This window comes from Spea bombifrons, chromosome 13 (genome assembly GCF_027358695.1).
Source record: "Spea bombifrons isolate aSpeBom1 chromosome 13, aSpeBom1.2.pri, whole genome shotgun sequence".
In the NCBI taxonomy this organism is placed as follows: domain Eukaryota; kingdom Metazoa; phylum Chordata; class Amphibia; order Anura; family Pelobatidae; genus Spea; species Spea bombifrons.
In genome coordinates, this window is record NC_071099.1 from 1,508,091 (window position 1) to 1,530,651 (window position 22,561).

General features: G+C 41.1%; 1 protein-coding gene across 3 annotated transcripts; it reads left to right on the forward strand.

Annotated features, from left to right (window-relative positions):
- Positions 1 to 1,261: 1,261 nt before the first annotated feature.
- UNC13D (unc-13 homolog D) lies at positions 1,262 to 22,269 on the forward strand. Of its 3 annotated transcripts, none has more exons than XM_053453807.1 (34): positions 1,262 to 1,349; positions 5,081 to 5,235; positions 5,898 to 5,936; positions 6,600 to 6,695; positions 6,781 to 6,888; positions 7,231 to 7,290; positions 9,870 to 9,936; positions 10,260 to 10,452; positions 10,609 to 10,653; positions 11,002 to 11,070; positions 11,455 to 11,524; positions 11,645 to 11,749; positions 12,165 to 12,254; positions 12,961 to 13,064; positions 13,482 to 13,599; positions 13,915 to 14,039; positions 14,489 to 14,579; positions 14,657 to 14,713; positions 14,879 to 14,976; positions 15,256 to 15,307; positions 15,438 to 15,568; positions 15,710 to 15,830; positions 16,257 to 16,400; positions 16,668 to 16,763; positions 16,850 to 17,056; positions 17,261 to 17,329; positions 17,515 to 17,594; positions 17,819 to 17,924; positions 18,376 to 18,447; positions 18,886 to 18,969; positions 19,567 to 19,687; positions 20,250 to 20,373; positions 20,838 to 21,049; positions 21,921 to 22,269. In XM_053453807.1, exons 2-34 carry the CDS (start codon positions 5,179 to 5,181, stop codon positions 22,028 to 22,030), a joined length of 3,321 nt encoding a protein of 1,106 aa, XP_053309782.1. In that variant the 5' UTR covers positions 1,262 to 1,349; positions 5,081 to 5,178; the 3' UTR covers positions 22,031 to 22,269. The 3 variants fall into 3 exon arrangements, with proteins under 3 accessions (XP_053309782.1, XP_053309781.1, XP_053309783.1); XM_053453806.1 differs by lacking the exon at positions 1,262 to 1,349 and adding an exon at positions 4,657 to 4,734; XM_053453808.1 differs by lacking the exon at positions 1,262 to 1,349 and adding an exon at positions 4,657 to 4,734 and having other exon boundaries at positions 21,924 to 22,269.
- Positions 22,270 to 22,561: the final 292 nt, after the last annotated feature.

Consider the following 22,561-nt stretch of genomic DNA (forward strand, 5'->3'; position numbering starts at 1 on the left):
AAATCATCCTACACAATGATTAGAACCCCACCTTATGCATAAACCATGAGAACGGCAGTCATAATTCCTGTTCTTGACTTATTTCTCTCCTTTAAGGTATTTCTTTGCTTATGTGAAGTTGCTGATTGTTACTGATTGGTTGAGACAGCCTTTATCAATCTGGGGAAGGAGAAGGGAGATAACTTGATACTTTTTAACGTAAACACTATTTTTAGGTCGTTTTCATATATGAATCCAGTATTACTTAAAGCTCTGATGATGACAGTCCCCCTTTAACGATCTTTTCCCCAAAATCTCTCAAAATGGTTATTTATCTCCCATTTTGCCTTGCGATAATGTATTCTATTAATTAAAAGAATATGTTTAAAAAAAAAAAAAGAAAAAAAAGAATATATTTAATATCTTTATTTAAATGCTGAGGTTTAGTGAATGACCTCATTCATGATGTGACTTATAACTGTAGCACATAGTGCAAGTCAAGCTCTGTATGGGTCTGGTGCATGTTTCCATTGTTTTTACCAGCCATCCACAGTAGTTAAAACTTGCTTTTTTTTGTTTGTATATGCAACGAGGTAACTTTGACTCAAAAGTCGTTGGTTCTCAATGTATTTTAGTTGATTACCATTTACTACCGGACATGTTGCAAAAAAATCTTAATCATATATATATATATATACTGTATATTTTTCTTTTTTTTTCTTTGCTTGTTTGACGTAAAACAAGCAATCGCTTGCACATATGTGCAAACACAAGCATTAGGTTCACAATTTGCTCTCCCACGGCTTTCTCCTATAGCTGTAGGGTTCGGGCTCTTCCTCCATCGTGTTAACCAACCATCAGGGTAGAAAGGACACTAGGACAGAGTGCGCGGAGATGGAGGACACTGTCAGGTCAATCATAAGGAACAGCCCTGCGGAAAGGACCCTTTAGTGTGATGGTCTTGGGTCACTTTGGTTACAACGCGGACACGTCGAACATGTTTTTATTGGTTAACAATTGAAGCACCAAAGTATTGAGATAAATCCAGTTCCCTTACCCACAACTCCCATATGGTAAATCTTAGCTTATTGATACAGTGCATGTAAAATAGAGAGCGATTGAAATTTGTAGCAGTGCTTAGTAAACATGGCCCTATTTGTGTTTCTGCGTGTTAAAGAGCAAAGTCCGTTTAAAGTTATGAGCTGCGGTAGAAACGTGCTGTGCTGGACATTACTATCAGGTACGATCTTCCTCTTATTTCTTGTCTGCCGGGGGATCGTGGATTCGGCAGAAGTCTCTGAAACGATCTGGGGAAGAGTTGGTGGGATATGATGGCCGGGGCACGTGATTAGGATTCCAATCCAGTTCAGGTAGAGACGGTTATCAGATCTAAGACTGCTTTTTAAGATAGCATAGTTGGTATTTTTGGCAAGAAACCGGCATCAATTGGTGTTTCTTATAGATCCATATTTTTCACCGATGACCCCCTTGATGTCGATTTGGGGTCCATGTACTGAACCGACATCCAGCATTGGAGCGAGAGGTATGTTAAAAAGTTTGGTTCTGCTCATATAAAAACATTAATTCTTTAGTACGTTCACTGAATAAATCTTAGCAGATCTGTCATTTTTTCCCCCTAAATAAAAACAGCACATTAAGTTTTTCAGTCACTATGGCAACGACTGATCAGTGTCTGCTTTTTTGTCACATGATGTGTTTCCAGCAAAAAAACACATGAATTAAGCTTTTTTTTTTTTATATGATGAAAGAATTGTTTCAGCGATTAGGCATTTGCTGTACTAAAAATTATTTTTTTTGAAATGGTCCATTTAATTACAAGTTTCTGAGAATTTGGAACAGCACCTCTGCCGGCAGAACCGTTCGGTCTATCTAGTCTGCCTGTTTTTTTCCATTTTAAGATTTTTAATCAGTCCTCGGTCTCGTCTTATATTCAGGATAGCTTTATGTCTATCCTACGCATTCCCAAAATTTCTTTTACTGTATTAGCCTCTGTCACCTATGATGGGAGGCTGTTCCATTTATCTACCACTCTCATTTGAAACAAACTTCTCATTTGAAATAAACTTCCCTCCGGTACTTTGCTAAATCCTTTTAATTATTTAAATGTTTCTATCACATCCCCTATCTCTTCTTTCCTCCAAACCGTACATATTGAGATCCAATTTCCCTATGGTTAAGACTTCTATCTACAGTTACTATTTAACCCCGAACCCTCCGGAATACGTTAGAAAGTGGCTGCGTCACCAAAACGACTTTTAACCAACGGAGTATGGCTGCCCTTACACATCGCATGGCTGCCTTCACAGACACTATAACATGTTTCCTAGTGTGTACGTTTTCCTTGTTTTGCACCCAAGTGGATCCAAATCCTCTAAACATTTGCCCCCCCTGCAGCTCCAGTCCCTTGCCCGAGATGTGTTCGGCCTACAGCCAGCTCCAGAGATCACGATAACCCCCAGTAGGGTGACCAGTTCCGCCATGTTTTCCAGGATGTGGAATGTATGTGGGATGTATAGACTTATGGAAAGGAACCAATTAGTTACGCCTTCCCCAGTATGTAAAAATTCTGTGTGTCCTGGAAAACATGGCTGATGTGGTCAACCTAACCCCCAATAACAAAACCCCCAACTCGCTCGTTTGGTGCCCCCGTTACTTTCAAAAGGAGCGCTTTCCTGTACTGTGATTGGCTGAAACTGGTGAGAATTAGAATTTTTAATGCTTGTGGTGTGGTAATTTGGGTTAAATGGAACAACCTCCTAGCAAAAGTGTCAGAGGCGAATAGAGTGAATACAGGGTATTTAAACCGTTTCATCTGTCATTGAATTGTTTCCATGTTTTAAATATTTATAACAAAATACTTCCATCGAACTTTTTTTGGATCAGAGGACACGGATCCAAAGAAACCCTGTTTTGTGTTTTACTTCATTGAGAGCTACTTTATTTCACGACTTATCTTCGTACTAAGCCCTGAGGTTACTCCACTACACCCCTGGCAGCCATGTAGTCCCACAAAGGTCTCCCACAAAGTGTCTGCAGGACAGCAGAACGGGGTAGCGGGTCCACACAATGACCTAAATTAACTCCGGACTCAGTTTATCGTTGCTCTTTGGGTGATGTTACACTCCTGTATCGTTCCTGCATTGCTTTGATCGTTTAATCTGTTCTTGACCCGGCTTGACCTGACTCTGTCTCCAGCTTTGCGATTTGGCTTCGCAAAAGAGATATTTTGGTTCTGACCCGGCTACGTTGATCGGTTGGGGAACCCTGGCATATATATATATATATATATATATATATATATATATATATATATATATATATATATATATATATATATAGTGTTAATAGTTAAAAAGCACACAGAAATCTTTTAATTATATGGTACACACAAAATGTAATGACACTAACTATGGTACATTCCATTAATGACGTTCAAAGTAAAGAACCCCAAGTTATTTTGTAATTGTTTGCGTTTAAAGTTTAGACTAATAGTAGCCAAAGACTTTAGTGCGTCTAGAACAAGATGTTTGGTATTTAAGATAAAAAAGTACAGGCATGAGATGAATAGATAATTTTATCTACTCCCTGTCAGTCCCCGTCTTGTGCTTAATTTAAGATAAACACCGGCTTAAAACAGCGCTAAAAAGTTTGGAAACATTCATCGAGCAGCCAGTTTGAGATCTGTTTTCTGAATTCCAGAATCATATCTACTGGAACGCGTATAGGTAGTACAGTTGATTTTTTTCCCCTTTTGCCATAAAAACAACTGTATTCATCTTATCAGTCTCTTTTATATGGCCTTCAAATATCAGTTGTCTAACAAATACCTCCCCACTGCCCGATTTTTGCAGGGCAGTCCCTATCTTGAACACAGTCCTGCTTTTGTTGTGGGGATCATGGGCTGGTTGAGAAGATCCTCTCCATCAACAGAAGTTTGACTCCATGGGCCAGTCTGTGCAGCCCGGGCACTTTCATCTGGTGCTCGCCCAATGCTGACATAATGTGCCTCTGGGCATTTCTAGTCGGGGGCCATACCCTACAGCACCCGGTCGGCTAAACCTACCGGGGCGACAACTTGCACAGGACAAGAGGGGCAGCTGCCCAAGGAGCCCCTTGCTGTCAATGCCCTGCATCTTTGTGCTCTTCTCTACTTACTTGTGCTTCCCAAGGTTCCCCTCCTGACCTCCAGTGCGATCTCACCGTGGGCACGGCCTCTGCCCCAGTTCTACCTACCAGGGCACAATTTGCATGGGCAAGAGGGGCAGCTGCCCCAGGCGCCCACAATTGGCAATGCCCCTGTGCCTCTTTTTGCCCCTCTCTGCTTCCTTGTGCTTCCCACCGCCAATGTCGAGGCCTCCTACATGACATCATTTGCATCTTACCTTGTTTACCCAATGTACAGCACTGCGTATGATGGCGCTACACATAACAATAAAGAATAATGATTAACTCGGATGATACTAACTCTGAAATGATATTAATACTAACCCAAAATGATGGGCGATGAACCTCTGCTTGAAGGAGCTGTACATTTGGGGACGAGCCTCCCTCATGCACCCTCTGTCAATCATGCTTTCACTTCCTTAAAGTGATAAATTTGTGGTTTCCTCTCTGAAACTGTAAAAGGACCTGAGATAATACACAGTGTTGACTTAGAAGACTCTGGTGCAGTGAGCAGTCCGTGCTGTGCAATAAGGGAGCAGTCCGTGCCATGACTCCTGTGCCTGGGAAGCCGTGAGTAGTTTTGCTCTGAGAACCGGTACTATGTAACGTAGGTACATGGGGCATCTCCCCAGCAGAAGCGGTTACGGTTCATACAGTGAGGGGATTTAAACATGCATGGGATAGGTGTAAAGATATTCTGAATGTAAGCTGAGACCAAGGACTGAGTAAGGTTTGAGTCTCTACCTCACTGAACATGGGCAGACGAGATGGGTCTGATCTGCCATGAAATTACTTAGGGTTATTCGGGGAGCTGTTGGTGCTGTTGGCACTGTTGGCGCTGTTGGCACTTTGGCGTTGTTGGTGGTATAAGATTCATCTTGTGTGTAAGCATCCTGTGTGATCAATCTGTTTTCAGCGACAGCGTGTGTACTCGGTGAGTATGGGATATGAGTGAGGATCTGCCAGTGTCTGTGCCGCTGAATTCTGCTCCATAAGTGAGGGACTCTGAGCATCATGGACCTCAACGACAAAGTGGGTGACCGGCCCCCGCCTGGAGATACAGAACAAGAGGTATAATATTTTCTCTTTACACTTACATGTTATATCATCTCACTCCCCGCTGCAACCACTTCTGCCCTCCTACACCCCCCTGCTGCAGATACCAGGGGTGGAAAGGGTTGCCCCAGTTCATCTACCTGTTTACCCCTTTAACTGGGTGGCAGATCTGCAATTTGGAGGTGGCAGTTATGTGACAGCAGCGTATATAAATTAAAGCTATACGTTGTGTGTTGTGGTACTACCTGGAAATCTGAAATGCTGTTTCTCTCCTACTCTCTCTAATCATCCTCTCTGTTCTTCCTCTTTCTCTCCCGCTCCGTTACTTCACTCCAGTCTGTAACTCTTCCTCCTCTTTCTTAAATGTCCTCTTTCTAGCTGCTTTCTTCTTCACTCCAGCCACATCTCTCATTTCATCACCATATTTCTCTTTTTGTGATCTTTATTCGCTAAACTGCGAGTTTATGGCCGCCTTGCAATGTTGTCAAGTATTTGATGTCCGTGAGTCATGCTCTGCCATCTCACCCCATCTCTTGTTGATCGTCTCTGCCTACTAATTTTCTCTTTCATCCTTGACTGCACTCTCTCTTATCTCTGATCTCAGCGCTCTCTCTCTTTCTCACAGATCTCAGATCTTATCATCCCATCTTCTTCTAATACCTCTTCTTTCTCTACAGATGGAGTCATTAGGCCCACATCGTATCACCCGTCGAGAGGTAGGAATGACAAAAGCTTTCTATTGCCATTTGACAGAAAACTAGTGAAACTTCAATGTAGGATAAGGAATATTTTACGTATGAATTAAATCATTCCATTTAAGAAAGGTTTCTCTCGCTGCAGTGAAATACTGGCTGAGCACACCTTGGTTGGTCTCCCAACATCTATTCAATTTCCCAGGTTATGGAAACTTTATGAGAGATTGATGGGTCATCATAGAAAAATACGTAGTCACATAAGCTGGGGACCTCAGAGGTCTTTTCTTCCATCTAAAGATGGTTCTCTTATGATATTCTACTTGTCTTCTGCATTGGCCCAATAAAAGGACTCAACTTGAACTAACGGCTATACCTCTTCTTGGACCAATATAGTAATATCCATCTTCCTTGTCAGTGTTATGTATAAAAGCTCAATAACCCAGCTGCGTTAAATTCTGCCAACTGCCCCAATCTGGTTGGCACAGTCCCATCACAGGCACCTAAGTCCTACTGGTCAGCTATAGGGTTCCTTTTACTGCAGTCTAGTGGCTGACTATGCACTGAGAGGGCAAATGGGCCAGACGGAGGTGAGTCCAAGGGTGAGCTGTGGGGTCATGGCATTATGTTATCTCTCCCAGCTTATTTTACTGTTAGAAATGACCCTATGATCCCTTTGTTTTTCAGGCGAGATATGGAAAGAGAGGAACTGGAAGAACCCCTCAGTCCAAAACCATTAAACAGACCACTTCCGAACCCAAACCTGTCTCCCCATCTGTACAGGTAAGGCAAATCCAGATGCAGGAGACGTGAAAACAAACCGTAGCTTTTATTATTCATTATTCTTTGGTTTGTATTATTCCCTCAGCATAATCTACTGTATGGAGAAGCTCTGTATACTGTCCTACATAGAATGGGATGTGCGGAACCAGAGTATATATTCGACACTGGCCAATTATATGACTATTTACAGAAGGTAAGAGAACCCGATCATTTTTATAACAGTTTTACAGAAATTCTGGTATATAAGGCCTTTCTGTAGTCCCTTTTACTAAGTTCTACAGATGGTTAGACTCCATTGTTGGAATTCTGAGGGCCAAATAGGTTCAAGGTTTAGCTGGGCGAGAGGATGTGGGCTGGAGCCCTAAGCAGATCTGGTCCAACGGTAAGGGTGCAGCAGGCACCACCTAGTTTAGTGGTTTACATGGACCGATCATATGACGCTGACAATATATAGCCACAAATTCAAAATACTTATGAAGACACCATTAGGTACAGATTACTAATATTTAAGGACAATCATTTTGCTTTTTTCTAGGCTTTCAGCATGGAACCTGAAGAACATGAAGCCATTCTACAGCATATTGAAGGACTGCCGGTAATAACCACTAATTTAAGCCAGACGAGGTTAGATAACTAATGTCATATGTATGATGTGAAAGACATCTGATATATTGCCTGTGCCACATGCTACACAAGGAGGCAGCAGGAGATTAAAGAGATTTATGCATGGCTGAGAAAGCGGTGTAGGAAAGAGAGATTTGGGTTTTTAGATAACTGGGCAGACCTAAAGTCCCAGGGGCTTAACTAGAAAACACTCGAAAACAAATTACACACACTTACTCACACTCACTAACACACAATTCTACCTCATCCCACTTACACATCCATGCTTACACACAATTACACATCCTTGCCCACACAAGTACACATCCCCGTCACACACACAACTATACATCCATGCTCACACAACACACACAAGTACACACCCATGCTCTCACACACAAGTAAACATCCACACACACAAGTGCACATTCATGCTCACACACACAAGTACACATGCAAGCTCACACACACACAATTACACATCCATGCTAACATACATAAACACATATATATACATCCCACCTCCCTCCTATGACCCTGATACGTTCCTGTCACCCCTTTCCGGTGCGGTCCAGTGCAAGGAGACACAAACAAAGGGTCGCTGCTCACACTTCTGCTCAGCCCAATTTTGTATCTCCTTATGACTACGACAAACCCTGTGGACAGCTAGCCCTGGCTTCCTGACTGAGTCTTCTCTAAATAACGAACAAGTGGGGCAGATCTCTAGTGCACCCACCCTGGGAAGTGCCAAGATATGAATGCAAGTGCAGAAATTCCAAAGGGTGAGGGATTTCCTTCCCTCTCTTAATACACACTTATGATGAGTCTGGCTTAGATTTGGGACGCCATGCTCAACCCTTACTACTTAGCGGTATCATCGCCTCTAGTTCCTAGATCAGGCCAGGAAAATATATGTAATCTTTACCAACCAGCAGATAAACCCTCGCCAGCGAGGGGAAATATACTCTCACTCATTTGCTTTATTTTCCTATTCATCACAAGTGAGTGGGCTAGTGGAAATTTCCAGACCTGCCAATGGGTTATATTTGTCTCAAAGTATGCATATAATAAATCACCAGAGTGAACAAAAATATAAAAAAAAATTATGTTAATGTACATTTTAAATATAAAGAAGATAAGAGTTGATGTTTACTTAAAACAAACTTTTATTTTCGATATACCCAGTACAGAAAAAAAAAAACGATGGCTTTAGTATATGTCATTGTATCCACAAAGGATAGGATGGGAACCGTTGTTACAAGGCATGTCCTGTGTAATTGGGGTTTTCAGAAATCAAAACTGTTATTTGGAATTTTTCATAAATTGCACCCATTTAGTGTATGTAAATAAAAATACTTCAAAAACGCATGTACCCACTAACCTTAAACTAAACCCACTCCAGAATAATAATGGAAAAAAAAAACAAACACTGCCTTAAAGTACATTTGTTCTGACCACAGAATATTAGTATGATCAGATCTATTAATATACTGTGATCGGAACTCAGGACAGAATTGGACAGATTATGACCCTCATATCATTAAGTCTATTATCATGCGTTTCCTGGCTTGTGATCAGGGCAAGACAGGGAAAAAGGGAGATTGAACATGCGATCAGTATGATTAAAATAGATCTCCGTGATCTTTTGACTATTGCTTCCCTGCACAGCGACACACATGTAACTGTGCTGCTTCTTCATTGCATGATGTTCTGTGACATCACGGTGGAATGGATGTGACCCGGACATTGCGTAGTCTTTGGCAATCATTAAATATTTGGAGCGATTAATGCTGTGTGAAAAAAATAAGGACAATAAGAAAAAGAAACTTCTATTCCTTTGAAACCTTATTTACAGAGTAAGGAATGCAACACAAACACACAAACGTAGCCAGTTACACAAACGCTATCGATGGCTGTATATAAAAACATCATCAAAGGTGCATTTTAAGACCATGTTGTCCCGAAACCACAGAATGGCAGTTTCTGTTTGATATAAAATAACACATTATTTCGATTTGCTGTACAGGATATGCATTTTCAGTGCTTTTGATACTTCTATAATCCACCCCATTGCTGCAAGCCTCACTTCCTCTACTGTAACCACGGCCCTCCTCTATGAAAACAGAGCGTCTATGTCAATAATTCCTTGTGAAACCGACGATTACTGGTGTTGTAACCCATGTCCTGGGCCAGGCGTCTCAGGAGGCCTCACGTTAGGTTGTGGATATCTGGAAGGAATTGGGTTGAAAGGGGACATCTGGGTGACCAGATGTCCCCTTTTCAGGTGGCTGTTCTCTGGATAAGCATTCGGTCCCCATACCAAATGTCCCTCTTTTGAAGGCACAGTCCCTCTTTGGGACCCAAATCCAATCTGTCTCTCTTTGCCCTCCTAATGTTTCTGTCTTTAAGGAGCTCACAATGTCTGCTGGGTATGAGGGTATAACAGTCTTCTAGAGCCCCAAAGGTCTTCTAAGTGCCTTACTCTGTGACAAAAACGGCCATTAACAGGTTAAAGACACACAGTCTTCATGAAGCTCTTTACAAACTCAGCATTTTATGTTTTCTTTACAGCCACCAATCTTCTGTGTAAAAGTCACCGTCAAAGAAGCCAAAGGCATTCTGGGAAAGGATGTTAGTGGTAGGTAACTTTATTACCCCCAAGGAAATAAATAAAGGGAGTTAACAAGCGCTATATTCTAGTGAAAATATATAAAAAAAGCACTTCTGTGAATTTTTAAGTGCCGCAGATTCACAAGAGGCAGAAAAAGTGACCCCGCACACAAATGTGTACTTAATTTATGCATCTTCCAAAAAAAACCTTAAACCCTCCAGAAAAAAATATAAGTGTGCAATCATTTTTCGGGAACTTTATTGTCTTTTCCAAGCTTTTCAATAACAATTTAACCGGGGGGGGTAGTTTGTGACCTGCAATATTTTCTTGTTGCTCCTCTCTTTGCTCAGGTTTCAGCGACCCCTATTGTATGCTGGGGATTGAGAATCGTGCCAACCATCGGTCCAGGGACAACAGTCCTAGCCATGAAAAGAAGCAAAGGCAGAAAGCAGTCGTGCGCAACTTGATTCCAGAAGATCAAACACACAAGACCCAGGTCAAAGTCCAGACCTTAAGCCCTGTGTGGAATGAGACTTTCATACTGTACGTACCACCACCCTCCACCACTACGTTGGTCAACTGGCCTTTCGACCCTAAATGCGGTGTTTGACCTGGGAGATTTGTTAATTTGTATTTTTTTTAAAAGGTACTCTAATTTTGTTTGTTTTTTAGTTTATATTACCATTGTTTGTCTTTCAGGGAAATTGAGAACCTAGAAAAAGCATGGTTTCATATGGATATGTGGTGAGTGGGATTGTGATTCAAGTGGTTTAATGAAACATAATTACTGCCTTGATGTTGTCTGTTGTCTTCAGTTGTCCATGTCTATTTCTTTGAAACAAGGCTGTCTTTGGAAATTCTGGTGCCCAGAAAGCCTGAGCCCCCATGCCCCTTCCATTAGCCTGTTTACTTTGCATTTTGTTAAATAAATTAGATTTTATTCAATTAAACCTCACCCTTCGCTGTGGCTACCCCTTCCATTTGTATCTGATGTCTTTCTCTTTGTATTTTTTTTTAATGCTCTATACAATACCAATAACAAACCAAGTACGGGCTTTTCTGTGCACGCTAAAATCATTTCTCTTTCCCAAGGGATTCGGATGATGTAGAATCAGTCAGAGCTAAGCTGGGGGAGATCACAGACCTGCACGGGCTGAGGAGGTGAGGATCCCACAATGAGTATGGCAAAGTCTTCATCTCAAAGGCCTCCTCTCTGTATAACCCTCTCTAACCTATATTGATGATGATGACAGGACCAAACCTTTAAAAGAAAATGCCCACATATATTTTTTTTTAAAAGTTTGTTTTGTAGCATCTCAACTTCTTACATTTAATCAATTCTATAAATAATATAACAGATTTTAAAATGGAAATCAAGGAATGGTACCTGTGTAACTCCATCCTAATATGATGACACCTCCAGCTTTTTTTTAGTCTAAACTACCGAATACTCCCTCTCTTTCTTTTTCTAAGAAATGGATCACTACCAATTTTCCACTGCATGTTTCCTTGCTTTCCATGGCTACTTTTTTTTACTTTTTTCAGGATATTTAAGGATGCCCGGAAGGACAAAGGGCAAGATGACTTTTTGGGCAATGTAGTTCTACGACTGGGGGTAAGCATGTGTTGGCCAAGGGATCCTTGGTGGTAGGAAAGGGAATGAATGGGGAGATCTCGTATATGATACATGACTGGTTTTCTTTTGATGATGTTCTAACGATTACATTCTGTCTAGAACCTGAGGTGTAAGGAGGATTGTTGGTACAATCTGGAACCTCGGACAGAGACCTACCCAGAGAGAGGGCAGTGTCACCTGCAATTCCTTCTCACGCACAAGAAGGTCAGATAGATTTCAAGTATAAGTGATTTGATTGTTTACTAAACGTAAGTGCACCTGAGTTTGCAGTCAAGACAATTTTGCGTAATGGCACAGAATGTCCAACTCACATATTCAGGAATGCCGAGACAAGTGCACACTTAATAGCAACTCATAATGTGCTGCAGTCAACTTCAAAATTCAAGTCTATCCTCGGTTATGTGGAAGACCAATGTTTGCTTACCCGGTAGCGAGGCATTTTTTGGTTAATACAGTTTGGGGATGGAACTAGTATAAAGTTACTTTGACATAAAACAAGACCAAGAACCAAGAATAGGTAGGCTTGACCCAATGACAGCTGTCATATTTAGTATTTTTGTGTTTATATAGAGACTTGTGGAGCAACTATGTGTGCTGACCTATGCTGTTTTTCCTCTAGAGAGGGACAATGCTGAGTAAAACACCAAGTTACATTGTTCACCGTCAATTGCTCCAGCAGTTTATACGTCATGAGATCAAATGCCACCAGGTACGTAGCATGAAAACCTCTGTGACCGAGTGTTCCTTGCAAATGACAGAATTACATGGGCATGGTTAGGAGGCCCTACATCGCTCACACTGGAGACATCAGCTGGCGTAACCACACATGGAATCTCCGTCTCTCCGTGGAGATACTTTGTAATATACAGTATATGACCGGATTGCCTCTTTGTCAAGACGGTCAAGAGAATGAGCAGGGGCTCCTCGAGTAGGTTAATTGTCCTACAAACACCATAATACAGGCCATGGAGTAGGAAGCCATATCCCTGATTTTTTTGGAGGCTCTATTTTTTCTGTTACCTGTTAGACTCATTTTAAGGGGGTGTTCCACATATAAGAGCAATAATTGCACTTTCTAGTATGTTTTGCTTACAAACCAGAACATTTTATTATTTCCTCTGATGTTTTAATCACATAAAAACAACACACAAACATGTAAGAAACTTTTTCCTGTTTTTGTGTCACACGATATCACAGGATATGAACAAGGCAAGCTTTTACATAATTTAAAGGAAAGGGTTTGGGCATTTAACAGTATTGGGGCAGCATTTGTCAAATTGAGCAGAGCAGGTAGAACAGCACCTTAGATGCCATGTTACCCTATGACATTTTTTATATACCCAGAATAGAAATATATTTTAGATGTTTCTGCCAAGGCACGACAAGTCCATCTGAAGGCACTTCTTTCCCCTTAGGCCGCTGGCACCATGTGGGATGGGGAGATCAGTCCTCATGGCTGTACTATCTTGTACCTGCACGCTACTCAGAAGGACCTATCTGAATTCCACCAGGGCCTTGCGTGAGTGTTGGGTAGCCGGAGACTGTTTGCTGTTCCCAGTCTTCATTCATCTCCTATTTATCTTTGGCCTGTGATACACTGTGATACAATATATTGCATTGTGGTTGATCAAGGAAAATGTATACGTTCAATTACTCCATTTAAACACATTTATAGCATTTGTGTTCTATGAATGGCCGTGTTGTACTGACTACATATTAATTCCATCGATACCCTTATGTTTGTTGTCCATCAGTAAGACACCATTAATATTTCAAGCGATGGGAGTGAAGAGTGAGAGTGCGTGATCACCGTATTGTGATATTGTGTATGATCAGATTATTTCTTTTTTGTTTCTTTTTGGCTGCTTTGGCCCCTGTTCTTCTCTAACCTCCTCCGTTATGCCCCCTTGTCACCCTTTTCCTTGCGTTCCCTCAGGCAGTGGCTGGCATATAGTAAGCTGTACCAGAGCCTGGAGTTCAGCAGCAGCTGCTTGCTTCATCACATTACGAGTATTGAGTACCTCTGGGTTCAAGGACGGCTGCAGGAGGAGCAGGTACTACCTCTGTGCAGGACGTGAATTACATATGAATTACATAAATATTATTATATCTGTAGAAAATACAGTCAATTAATATTTTTTGTTGACCCACGTAATTCACTTTCCCTTTAATATCTGCCCTTTTTAATTAGGTTTCATATAGTATTTCAGCCATTTGATGGAATTTTTTCTCCTGCGTTATGATGTCATGGTAAAAATAAACAACATTTGTAAATATTTTAATGCCTGTAGATTAATGTAGAAAAACGACCTACTTACTACATGTGTACTGGGCCTGCTTCATGTCATTGTATCTTGTGTCCACTACAGAAAACTGAGCTGGCAGAGTCTTTTGAGTCCCTCCTTCAATATGGCGTGTCCGTACTACGGAAATATCGCATTATGTTCCCTCTGTCAGCCTCACGGTCTGTAGAACATTTACAGGGTCTACTACGGTGAGTGACCACTCCAGCAGCGCCTATTGCCGTCTTGGGTTCTTGACATAATCAATAGTGGTTGCTCACTATTTGTTTTGATGCTAGAAAACTAAATGATGCCATCCATAATAATTCCCGAAGGTCCATGTGCCTAAAACATCAATTTGCCCATTTGCAAGATATTTGAATTGGAAGAAGGAAGCCATGGGATATTTTTTAACTCTGGGGTTCTAGCTAAAGCATCATGAATTGGTCCATTTGGCTTAACCAAGCCACATGTAGGCTATGTAAACCCATGATGTGTTAATCTTATAGACATTATGCATGTACCTTAGGAGGACTTCCATGACAACTGCTCAACGTTCATACCTTTGCCTCAGGGTTGTTCTTAAATATATAGATAAAACCCAGTGTCTCTGTGGTCTACTGTCCAACCATTTTCCACTTTACACTTCTTGTCCATACAGGGTACTAATTCAAATGTGTAAGACCAAGGCTTTCCGAGAGATGTGTTCTTTGGCGCCAAGTCTACAGGAAAGAGTATCTGATGCTATCAAGGTAACCTGGTAAACGCTACACCCTTGCCAATGGACTACTCCTCAGATCACTATATTATATCCATTATCCCCGTACAGGCTGGAACCCATGAATGGTTTGATATGAAGCGTCAGCATCTTCAGCCAATGATTCAGGTTGGTGTGAAAGAAAGAAGCAATAGCTCATCATAATAAAGATACTTCTTCTACACTGTAAACCGATCGCTATGAGGGAAGAAATGTTTGCCTTTTATCCCATTTCCATTTAATTTAATAAGCCGTATTCATTTTCTCAGTCACTGCTTCTGTTTTTCTCTGCAGAGCCAGGAGGACAACCTTAAGTCTTTGCTGAGTCTGGTAACCGATATCATCAGCGATCTGCAGAGCTGCCACAAGACCTGGAACAAGTGTTTCCTAAAGTAAGATCTATGCAGTGAGGTATTTACGGCCTATAAAAGAATGAGGAGCAACATAAAAATTAGAAAATACACTTTCATTAAAACGATATCAATTAGTGCTCGGCTTCTGAGTCTCCAGGGGAGAAGATACTGCTAGATAGGGTGCACGACCTTATTTTTTTTGTTGGAAAACCACATTTTTAGTGGAGGCATTTCTTTCAGCATTGGGGGTTTGTTGTAAAGCAGTATATAGGTCATTCTTTCTGTTAACCTCTTGGCACTGGTCTACTGTATTCTCAGCACCGTTAAACTGGATATCTTCAGCCTTACGTTCCTGGAACTGGAGGAATTGGTAAGTAGGTGTAAATAAATGTAACCTTTTGCGGAGCTCTATAGTTTAGCTGGTGTTGTTATACTTCACAGATGTCTGCACCCGTCTCTACCTGTCTGTATTTGCCATTTCTCACTCTTATTTTGTTCAGGTTTCCCAGCATTTGCTCAGCCAGCTCCCTTCACCAAACCATAGTTCTCAACCACCACTCTCTGAGCTCCTGTACCAGCTCTACATCACCTTACGAGAGCTCCATAAGCTTCACATCTACCTACCCAAGAGGTAAACATGGACCATCACATGGGTTGATGTCACCTATACTAAGTTACTTTATTCAATGATATTGTGTATTATTACAGAAGACAATATCCCTTGTGTTGAGATTATGACTGCTCTCATAGTTAAAGACATTTTTTCTTACAGGGATGTCCCACTTCCATTGTCTGGATTCCATCGCTGGTTTGTAAACTCATTACCCAACTGGCTGCTGAAAGCTTACACCACTGCTCAAGAGAGGGTGCAAAGAGCTGTACAAATTGACCAGGTGAGTGGGACCTGGGAGGGGATACTCTATGTTTCATAGCTATGCGTGGTTGTTCAGAAATGATTTTGAGAGAATTAAATACAGCCTTATGGTATGTTAGAGCTTCAAGCTTAGTGGCAATGTCATAGCCTGAAAGAATCTGCGATGATGCCATGAAGGTGCTCTTCCAGATATGATTACCAACACTCCTAACTTCCAAAGTCACGTAGACAATATATTTTCAAGCATGGCCCACAACATATTAGGTTGTTTAAGGTTAATACATACAGTAACATGGGCATCTATGAGTCTGTCCTCCATGATACTGTTGCACTGTGATGGAAATTGAGTGGAACTGAGAGTCTGTCTATTCCATTTGGCTCTCAAATGACCCAAGCACAACGTCCTCACTAGCATATCACTATGTGAATGTTTGTGTTTCCACAGCTAGTACCATTGTCAGAATTACAGAAACATAGTGCTTCCACTGTGGATCTCTCCACATGCTTCACACAGATCGGCCGCACGTGGCAGCAGCTCGACTGGCCGGATCCTGAAGAGGCTTTCATGATTATGGTAAAATTCACAGAGGTGAGGAGGAAAAAAAAAAGTAAACAATCTATTAAAGATTGTTAATGCTACATAAGTGTTTGTAGAAGTAGTCTATGAATTTTCTGTTGAAGGGGTGCCACATCATTGGTGAGTCTGAAATAAGTTTTCATGTCTTTAGGCAACCCTTGTACCCTGGCTGATTACCTTCTATGGTTCCTCATGGGGTCTTGTTTAAGGATGGCTTACACATTCATCCTCACATTCATGGATCACCTATTTTTTTGTATCCTCTCTCTCTCTCTCCAGGACATGTGCCGCATTGCCCTCTCTTACTGCACGATGATTAAAAAAAGAGCAGAAGAGATATCAGAAAGAGGAGATGCTGGGCAAGCTGCAAACAAGGTGACCATTTTCCACTTGATTGTCTTGGTGGTTTATATTATCTGTGGTTAGGAAAGTAACCTGATCGTTCCCATTCGTGCCCTCAGCTGTGCCTGGTTGTGAATAACATTGAACAGCTGCACTTAGTGGTGCAGTCCTTGCCTGTGAACTTGGACTGGGAAGGCCTGCAGCGTAAAACACGTGAAGTTATCAGCACAGACCAATTCAAGCACACGCTGTATGGCCAGCTGGAGATCGCTGTACGCTCCCTGGACCACGAGATCAGAAGTGTTGTGCAGGCACTTGCTCAGAAAGTAAGGGTCTCCTCCTTGTTCCTCTCAACATTTCCTCCATCACTTTCTCTTCCCCACTCTTATTTACTGTTCTGTCTGTGATGTCTGACTGTACTTCCCATCACCCTCACTTTTTCATCATTCTGCTCCCTTCCGTCTAATCATTCCTCCTACTGCTGTATTTCTCCTTCTCACTCCCACATTTTCTGTCTATTTATCACATAGTTGGTAGCTGGAATTGCCAAACACCTTCACTCTCTTGCTGCTGCCAGTGACTCCAAAGATCTCAGTGATGTAAGTATGTTTAAATGCCCCTCATACCACCTCTGTTACCCCAGTTTATTCCTGCACCCCAAAAGCTACCATGCCTTTTCCTTGCCTGCTTGTTGCCCTCATTGATAATGTGTTATCTCCCATGCCAGCTCTGGCTTCTGCTCTACTAACCTGATGGCCACGTGCCCTCCTTCTGTCCATTACAGTGCGTTATACCCCTGATGAGATTCCTGGAGTCGGAATTGCAGTACATGAATCAGAACTTAGTGCACGAAAACTTCAACTGGTAAGGTATTCACTTTGCATTGTATTCTCATTTCCCATACACAATGAATTCTTTGCTGTTTCTATTCTATCATCCCATAAAACTATTAACCACATATCACAATTTCTTCATTTCACACAAATTTGGCAAATTCATTCATATTTCTACACTCTTTACTCACACACACAGACACTCACTCTTTACTCTTTGCCCCTTCTCACCTCCCATGTATTTTTCCTTCCCAGTCTCCTATCCCTGCTTTGGTCACACATTCTGACTGTGATCTCGAGTCTCTCCAGACATATCAGTTCCTCCCCACGATATTACAAGAGGCTGCATGTGGCACTTAAGGTGAGCTTCTCCGTTACAAGACGCAGAGGAGTCTCTGGGGTCTGTTCACAAAGATGTGAGTTGTGTTGAGTTCATGCTTGTTTGGAACAGCTCAAGTGAGATGGCTGTAAATCAGCAACTCTCGACAGAGTTGATTCTATTGCCAACCTGCGCCATTTAAAATATACTTCATAGCAATTGAACGAAACTCTATAACAACTTGAACAAGCTCGATAAGAGACTCTGTCTATCTCCAACCTGACAGCAGTTACTTTTGTAACCCAACTGAGACTCAGTTTGCTTTTCTTTTTTGATTTCACTATACTTGCGATTATCATGTAATTTTTCATGATATTGACACACATGAATATTTAACCACTGATGTCATATAACTGTATGCTTTATGGCATATTTAAAAACAACATGTCTGACAATAAAGGACGTAGTCATACTGAGTGTCTTGTTCTTCCAGAACCTGGAGTTATGTTTCCATGCAGAAGGCTGTGGCTTGCAGACAGAAGACCTTCATACGCCCATTTTCACTGTAAGTGTGGAGACAAAGCTAAAAGCATACAACCAAACAAATTGGGATATAACAGAAAAATTCAAACAACATAACCAAATTAACATACATGAGAAAATCATATTTTATTGGAGGTCATGCTAGGGTGAGATGTCATAACCTTAAACTAGGTTGTAAGAGTGCAAAGTGCGTCTTTGAGAGCTCTTCATCACTAGCTGTCCTAACTTCCTAACATAAATGGAATTTGGAGCAATGTTAGAAAGCTAATGGAGATAATTATCACTTGTATTAGGGTTGGGATCCCCAAAATATTTGCACTCATGGCCCCTAAAAACCCAGAGCTCCCCCTAGGCTTTGGTTGTTCTGATAACGGGCATCTCTCATTGTCATCTTGTGATAGACTGAATACAGGCAGTATGGAGAATTAATGATATTGAATGTTTTTCGTGTTCCCGGCAGAACCTGGAGAAAGAACTGGAGCTTTGTTCTTCCTCCACTCAAAAAGTCATTGAGTGTTATTACCAACAAAGGATCCAGGAGCAGGTAACCTGCCAATTAACAGAAAGTGTGTGGAATAGTAACATAAAAATAGAAAGTGTGTGGATCACCGACGTAACTAGTAAATCCAGCGCATGGACAGGATTTCCTCCCAGAAGGACACACCAATTCTAAAGACTTATCAGCCTTTGGAAATTGTCCGTCCACCTGCCAGGAGTCTCAGCCATCACAAGTAACTCATGTTCAAGACACCGAGACGCTGCTCGGGCGGTGGACAGACTTTCTAACAGGCTGATTGCATCACTAGACGTCCAGGAACAACCAAAAACATGAAAATGTGACTAGTATTAGGAATGGAGGATAGACACAGGGTTCCATCTTATTTGTGTTAATATTTGTGGCATTTAAAGTGCTTGTGAGTAGATGTTATCCTGTCTTAGTATTACTTGGTCAGCAAATTTGTGTTATTCTTGTGTATATATTGTTTCGCAGATAATCTTCATGGATATCAACAGTCTGTAGAATTTATACTTAAGACGGTCTACAGGAAACATGATCCACATAACTCTACGGACGAGTTATGATAGTAAATAAAGCCATGATGACGCAATAAACTATATTTTTTAATAACTGTACTCGTAGCTGGAAACCACGTCTGAGAAGTATGGAGCGGTGACAGTGAAAGCCAGCTACCTCCCGTCAGACCAGAAACTGCGCGTTGAGATCCTCAATGCTGTGAATCTCCTTCCTCGGAATTCAAACGGTAAGATGACCGCACGGGCATGGAATAAAGTTCAGACCTAAGTAAAAAAAAATGATTTACCTATTGTTGGATAATTAACATGTAACTGCCTTATTATGACTGTGCCAACTGACATGGCAATACTGAAGACGTACAGAGATAGGATAGGAGAAAGGATTCAATTGTGACAGACGGTAGGAGTTATAAATCTCTGGAGCTGTTTATACACTCAGCCTGTATCTCTCTAACTTACTTAATGTACCTCTTTGTTTCCAAAAGTAGCCCATCATGAAACAGATGAGATTTACTGTCTAATTATCATCTTTCTGGAACTATCCTCTATGTACATTAAATCCTTGACAAGCGTGGATGAAATTGCCTTTGTTATCGGTTGTACAAACTTACGCCTGTATTTCTATAGTTATTATTAACTATAATCCACGCACAGACTTCCAGCTCTCGGTAAAGTGCAAATCCAACAATGCTCAGCTGTTCACGTGCTCAGCTGTGCCATCATAGGATTTGGAGATCGTCAACGGCTGGAGAGCTGCACTTAGCTAATCTTTACTGCTTTTCCGCACAGGGGGCAGTGACCCGTTCGTGCAGCTGAGCCTGGAACCCAAGCACGTTTTCCCGGCTGTGGAGCAACGTTCTACCCAAATACAGAAGAACGAGCAGAACCCATTGTATGATGAAACGTTTGACTTGTGAGTTCCATTCATATTCCTATGTGTTATGAAGCGAGGCTGAGTTTAGATTGTGTGATAAAGGCTGAGTAAATAAATCAGTTTTTGAAAATAAATATTTATATATATACGTTTAAGTTTATTGTTTTTTAATATGCATATATCCATCTTAGGAATTGTTTTATCGGATCATGTACTTTTAGAGTTATGTAATAACATAAATCGAAAATACGCATATATATATATATATATATATATATATGGTTTAAATTGGTTTAATGCAATACAACAATGGTCCAATAAGAAGTATTGTGCCATATTTTGGAAGGCTTATTATGGCACCAATTAGCTAAATGTGAGGCATTCGATCTTCGCATTAGAACTGTGTCCCCGTGCTGCTCACTTTAATTACGTCCCTTCCCCTGATCTGCTGTAATATGTGATATGGAAAGCATTTTATATGTAAACTCACTTGTTGTCCTCAGTCTGGTGACCTCTGGACAATGTGAGGAGCCTGGAGCTTGCCTTCTACTCGCCGTCTTCGATTATGACACCTTCCTGTCAAATAGTTTGGAGGGAGAAGCATTCCTGGCTCTGGCAGATCTTCCTGGATTACAGAGAACAGAACTGGAAGGCAGCGACGTCATGGTCAACATACCCCAGCGGCGGCTGCCCCTTACTCATCCAAAACCTGGCGGTAGGTCTAAATCCTGGAAGTATACTGGGTAGTAGTCATAAAGGTAGAAACATGGTACGTCATGAACTTTAAACTCTACAAGACTAAAAGCCAGAAGCCTAATAGTTTTTTGCTTCACAAATATCTATTATTTACAGATTAAACGACAAAAGAAAGATGCGCCGTTGCTGCTTACTTTATTTTATTTATGGCTATATGTCCCATATCATATTAAATTTGTGTAACTGGACTAGCTTTGGTTGAGAAGGTCTGTAAGGTTTGTCACATAACAAAAGCAGAAGGAATATACATTTTTGGTAACCTTCCAATATGTATGTATGAATCTGAACAAGTTTGGGTCAGCATAGGAGTTCTGCAAATATATGGGGCCTTTGAGCAGTTTCGGACACTAAATTTCTTCTAGGGTGAGACAATGAAGGGTGAGCTTCATCATTCAAGCTGTTGGCTTCACGTTCAGCCACCAGAAGGTGCCAGACGTTCCTTTCCCCAGTTATAAAGCATTGCTTACCAATCACATGCTAGATGTGCCAGCTTCTGCCACATGTCTCAGCTTCCCTGAGATAAATCTTTAGTCTAAATATATAAAAAATTACACTGACAAAAGCACACGTTATTGGTAGTTTTAATCAATACATTTTAAAAGGTGCGACAACAAAAGCTGGTATATATTTGTTTCACAGTGCGGGATATAGACAACATGATTAACACTCATAGGGTTCTGTAAAAAACTTAAAAAGCTAGTTTGAGAAGTAAAATAGTAACAATATGTTTCATCTTCATACAAATATTAGTCCCACGTAACAGGACTACTATCACATGTATCTACCCACATTCTAGATACTGTTTTGTCACACATCTCAATACTTTGCAGCAGATAGAATCCTTGATCTTCTGGAGTCTCGTCGATCCGACAAGGAAGCTGCCATGTTTGTCAAGTTACGTAAGCAGAGGGTCAGGCAGTGTATGAAATGTGAGAAATGACCCAGAGACGGCGCCATAGATGAAATATACTGAGAAATATCCTGAGATGTGATATTCCTGCACAGCTTCAGGAAGAGCGGTTACCTTTGTGCTAGGACCGGGACATACAGCAACGGCTTTGCCATGTTTTTGGTCTACGCTGCCTGCAGTTGTGTAAATTACCAAACAATTGTTGGATCTCATGTTTTATAATAGATGTTATATAATACATGTATGCAATAAATAAATTCAGCCCTTCATTGACAGGTTTGTTCAACTGATGGTACGCAAGCCATATATTACCTTGAGGGCTTTTTAGGCAGCCCCACCACTTATTTTGCAACATATAAATGTTTAAGCTCTTATGGCACTTGGTATTTAACATGTGGTAGTTTGACATATATTAATGCCATAATCTAATTTATAAAAAAGTTTCATTTCTCATTCATGTGTAAACTTTAGCATCTCATCAAATTTAGATTAGGAAATCTGAACCTATAGTATGACCCTGGAATCATTAGGACAGGACACAGGCACCTAAAAAACAGTTAG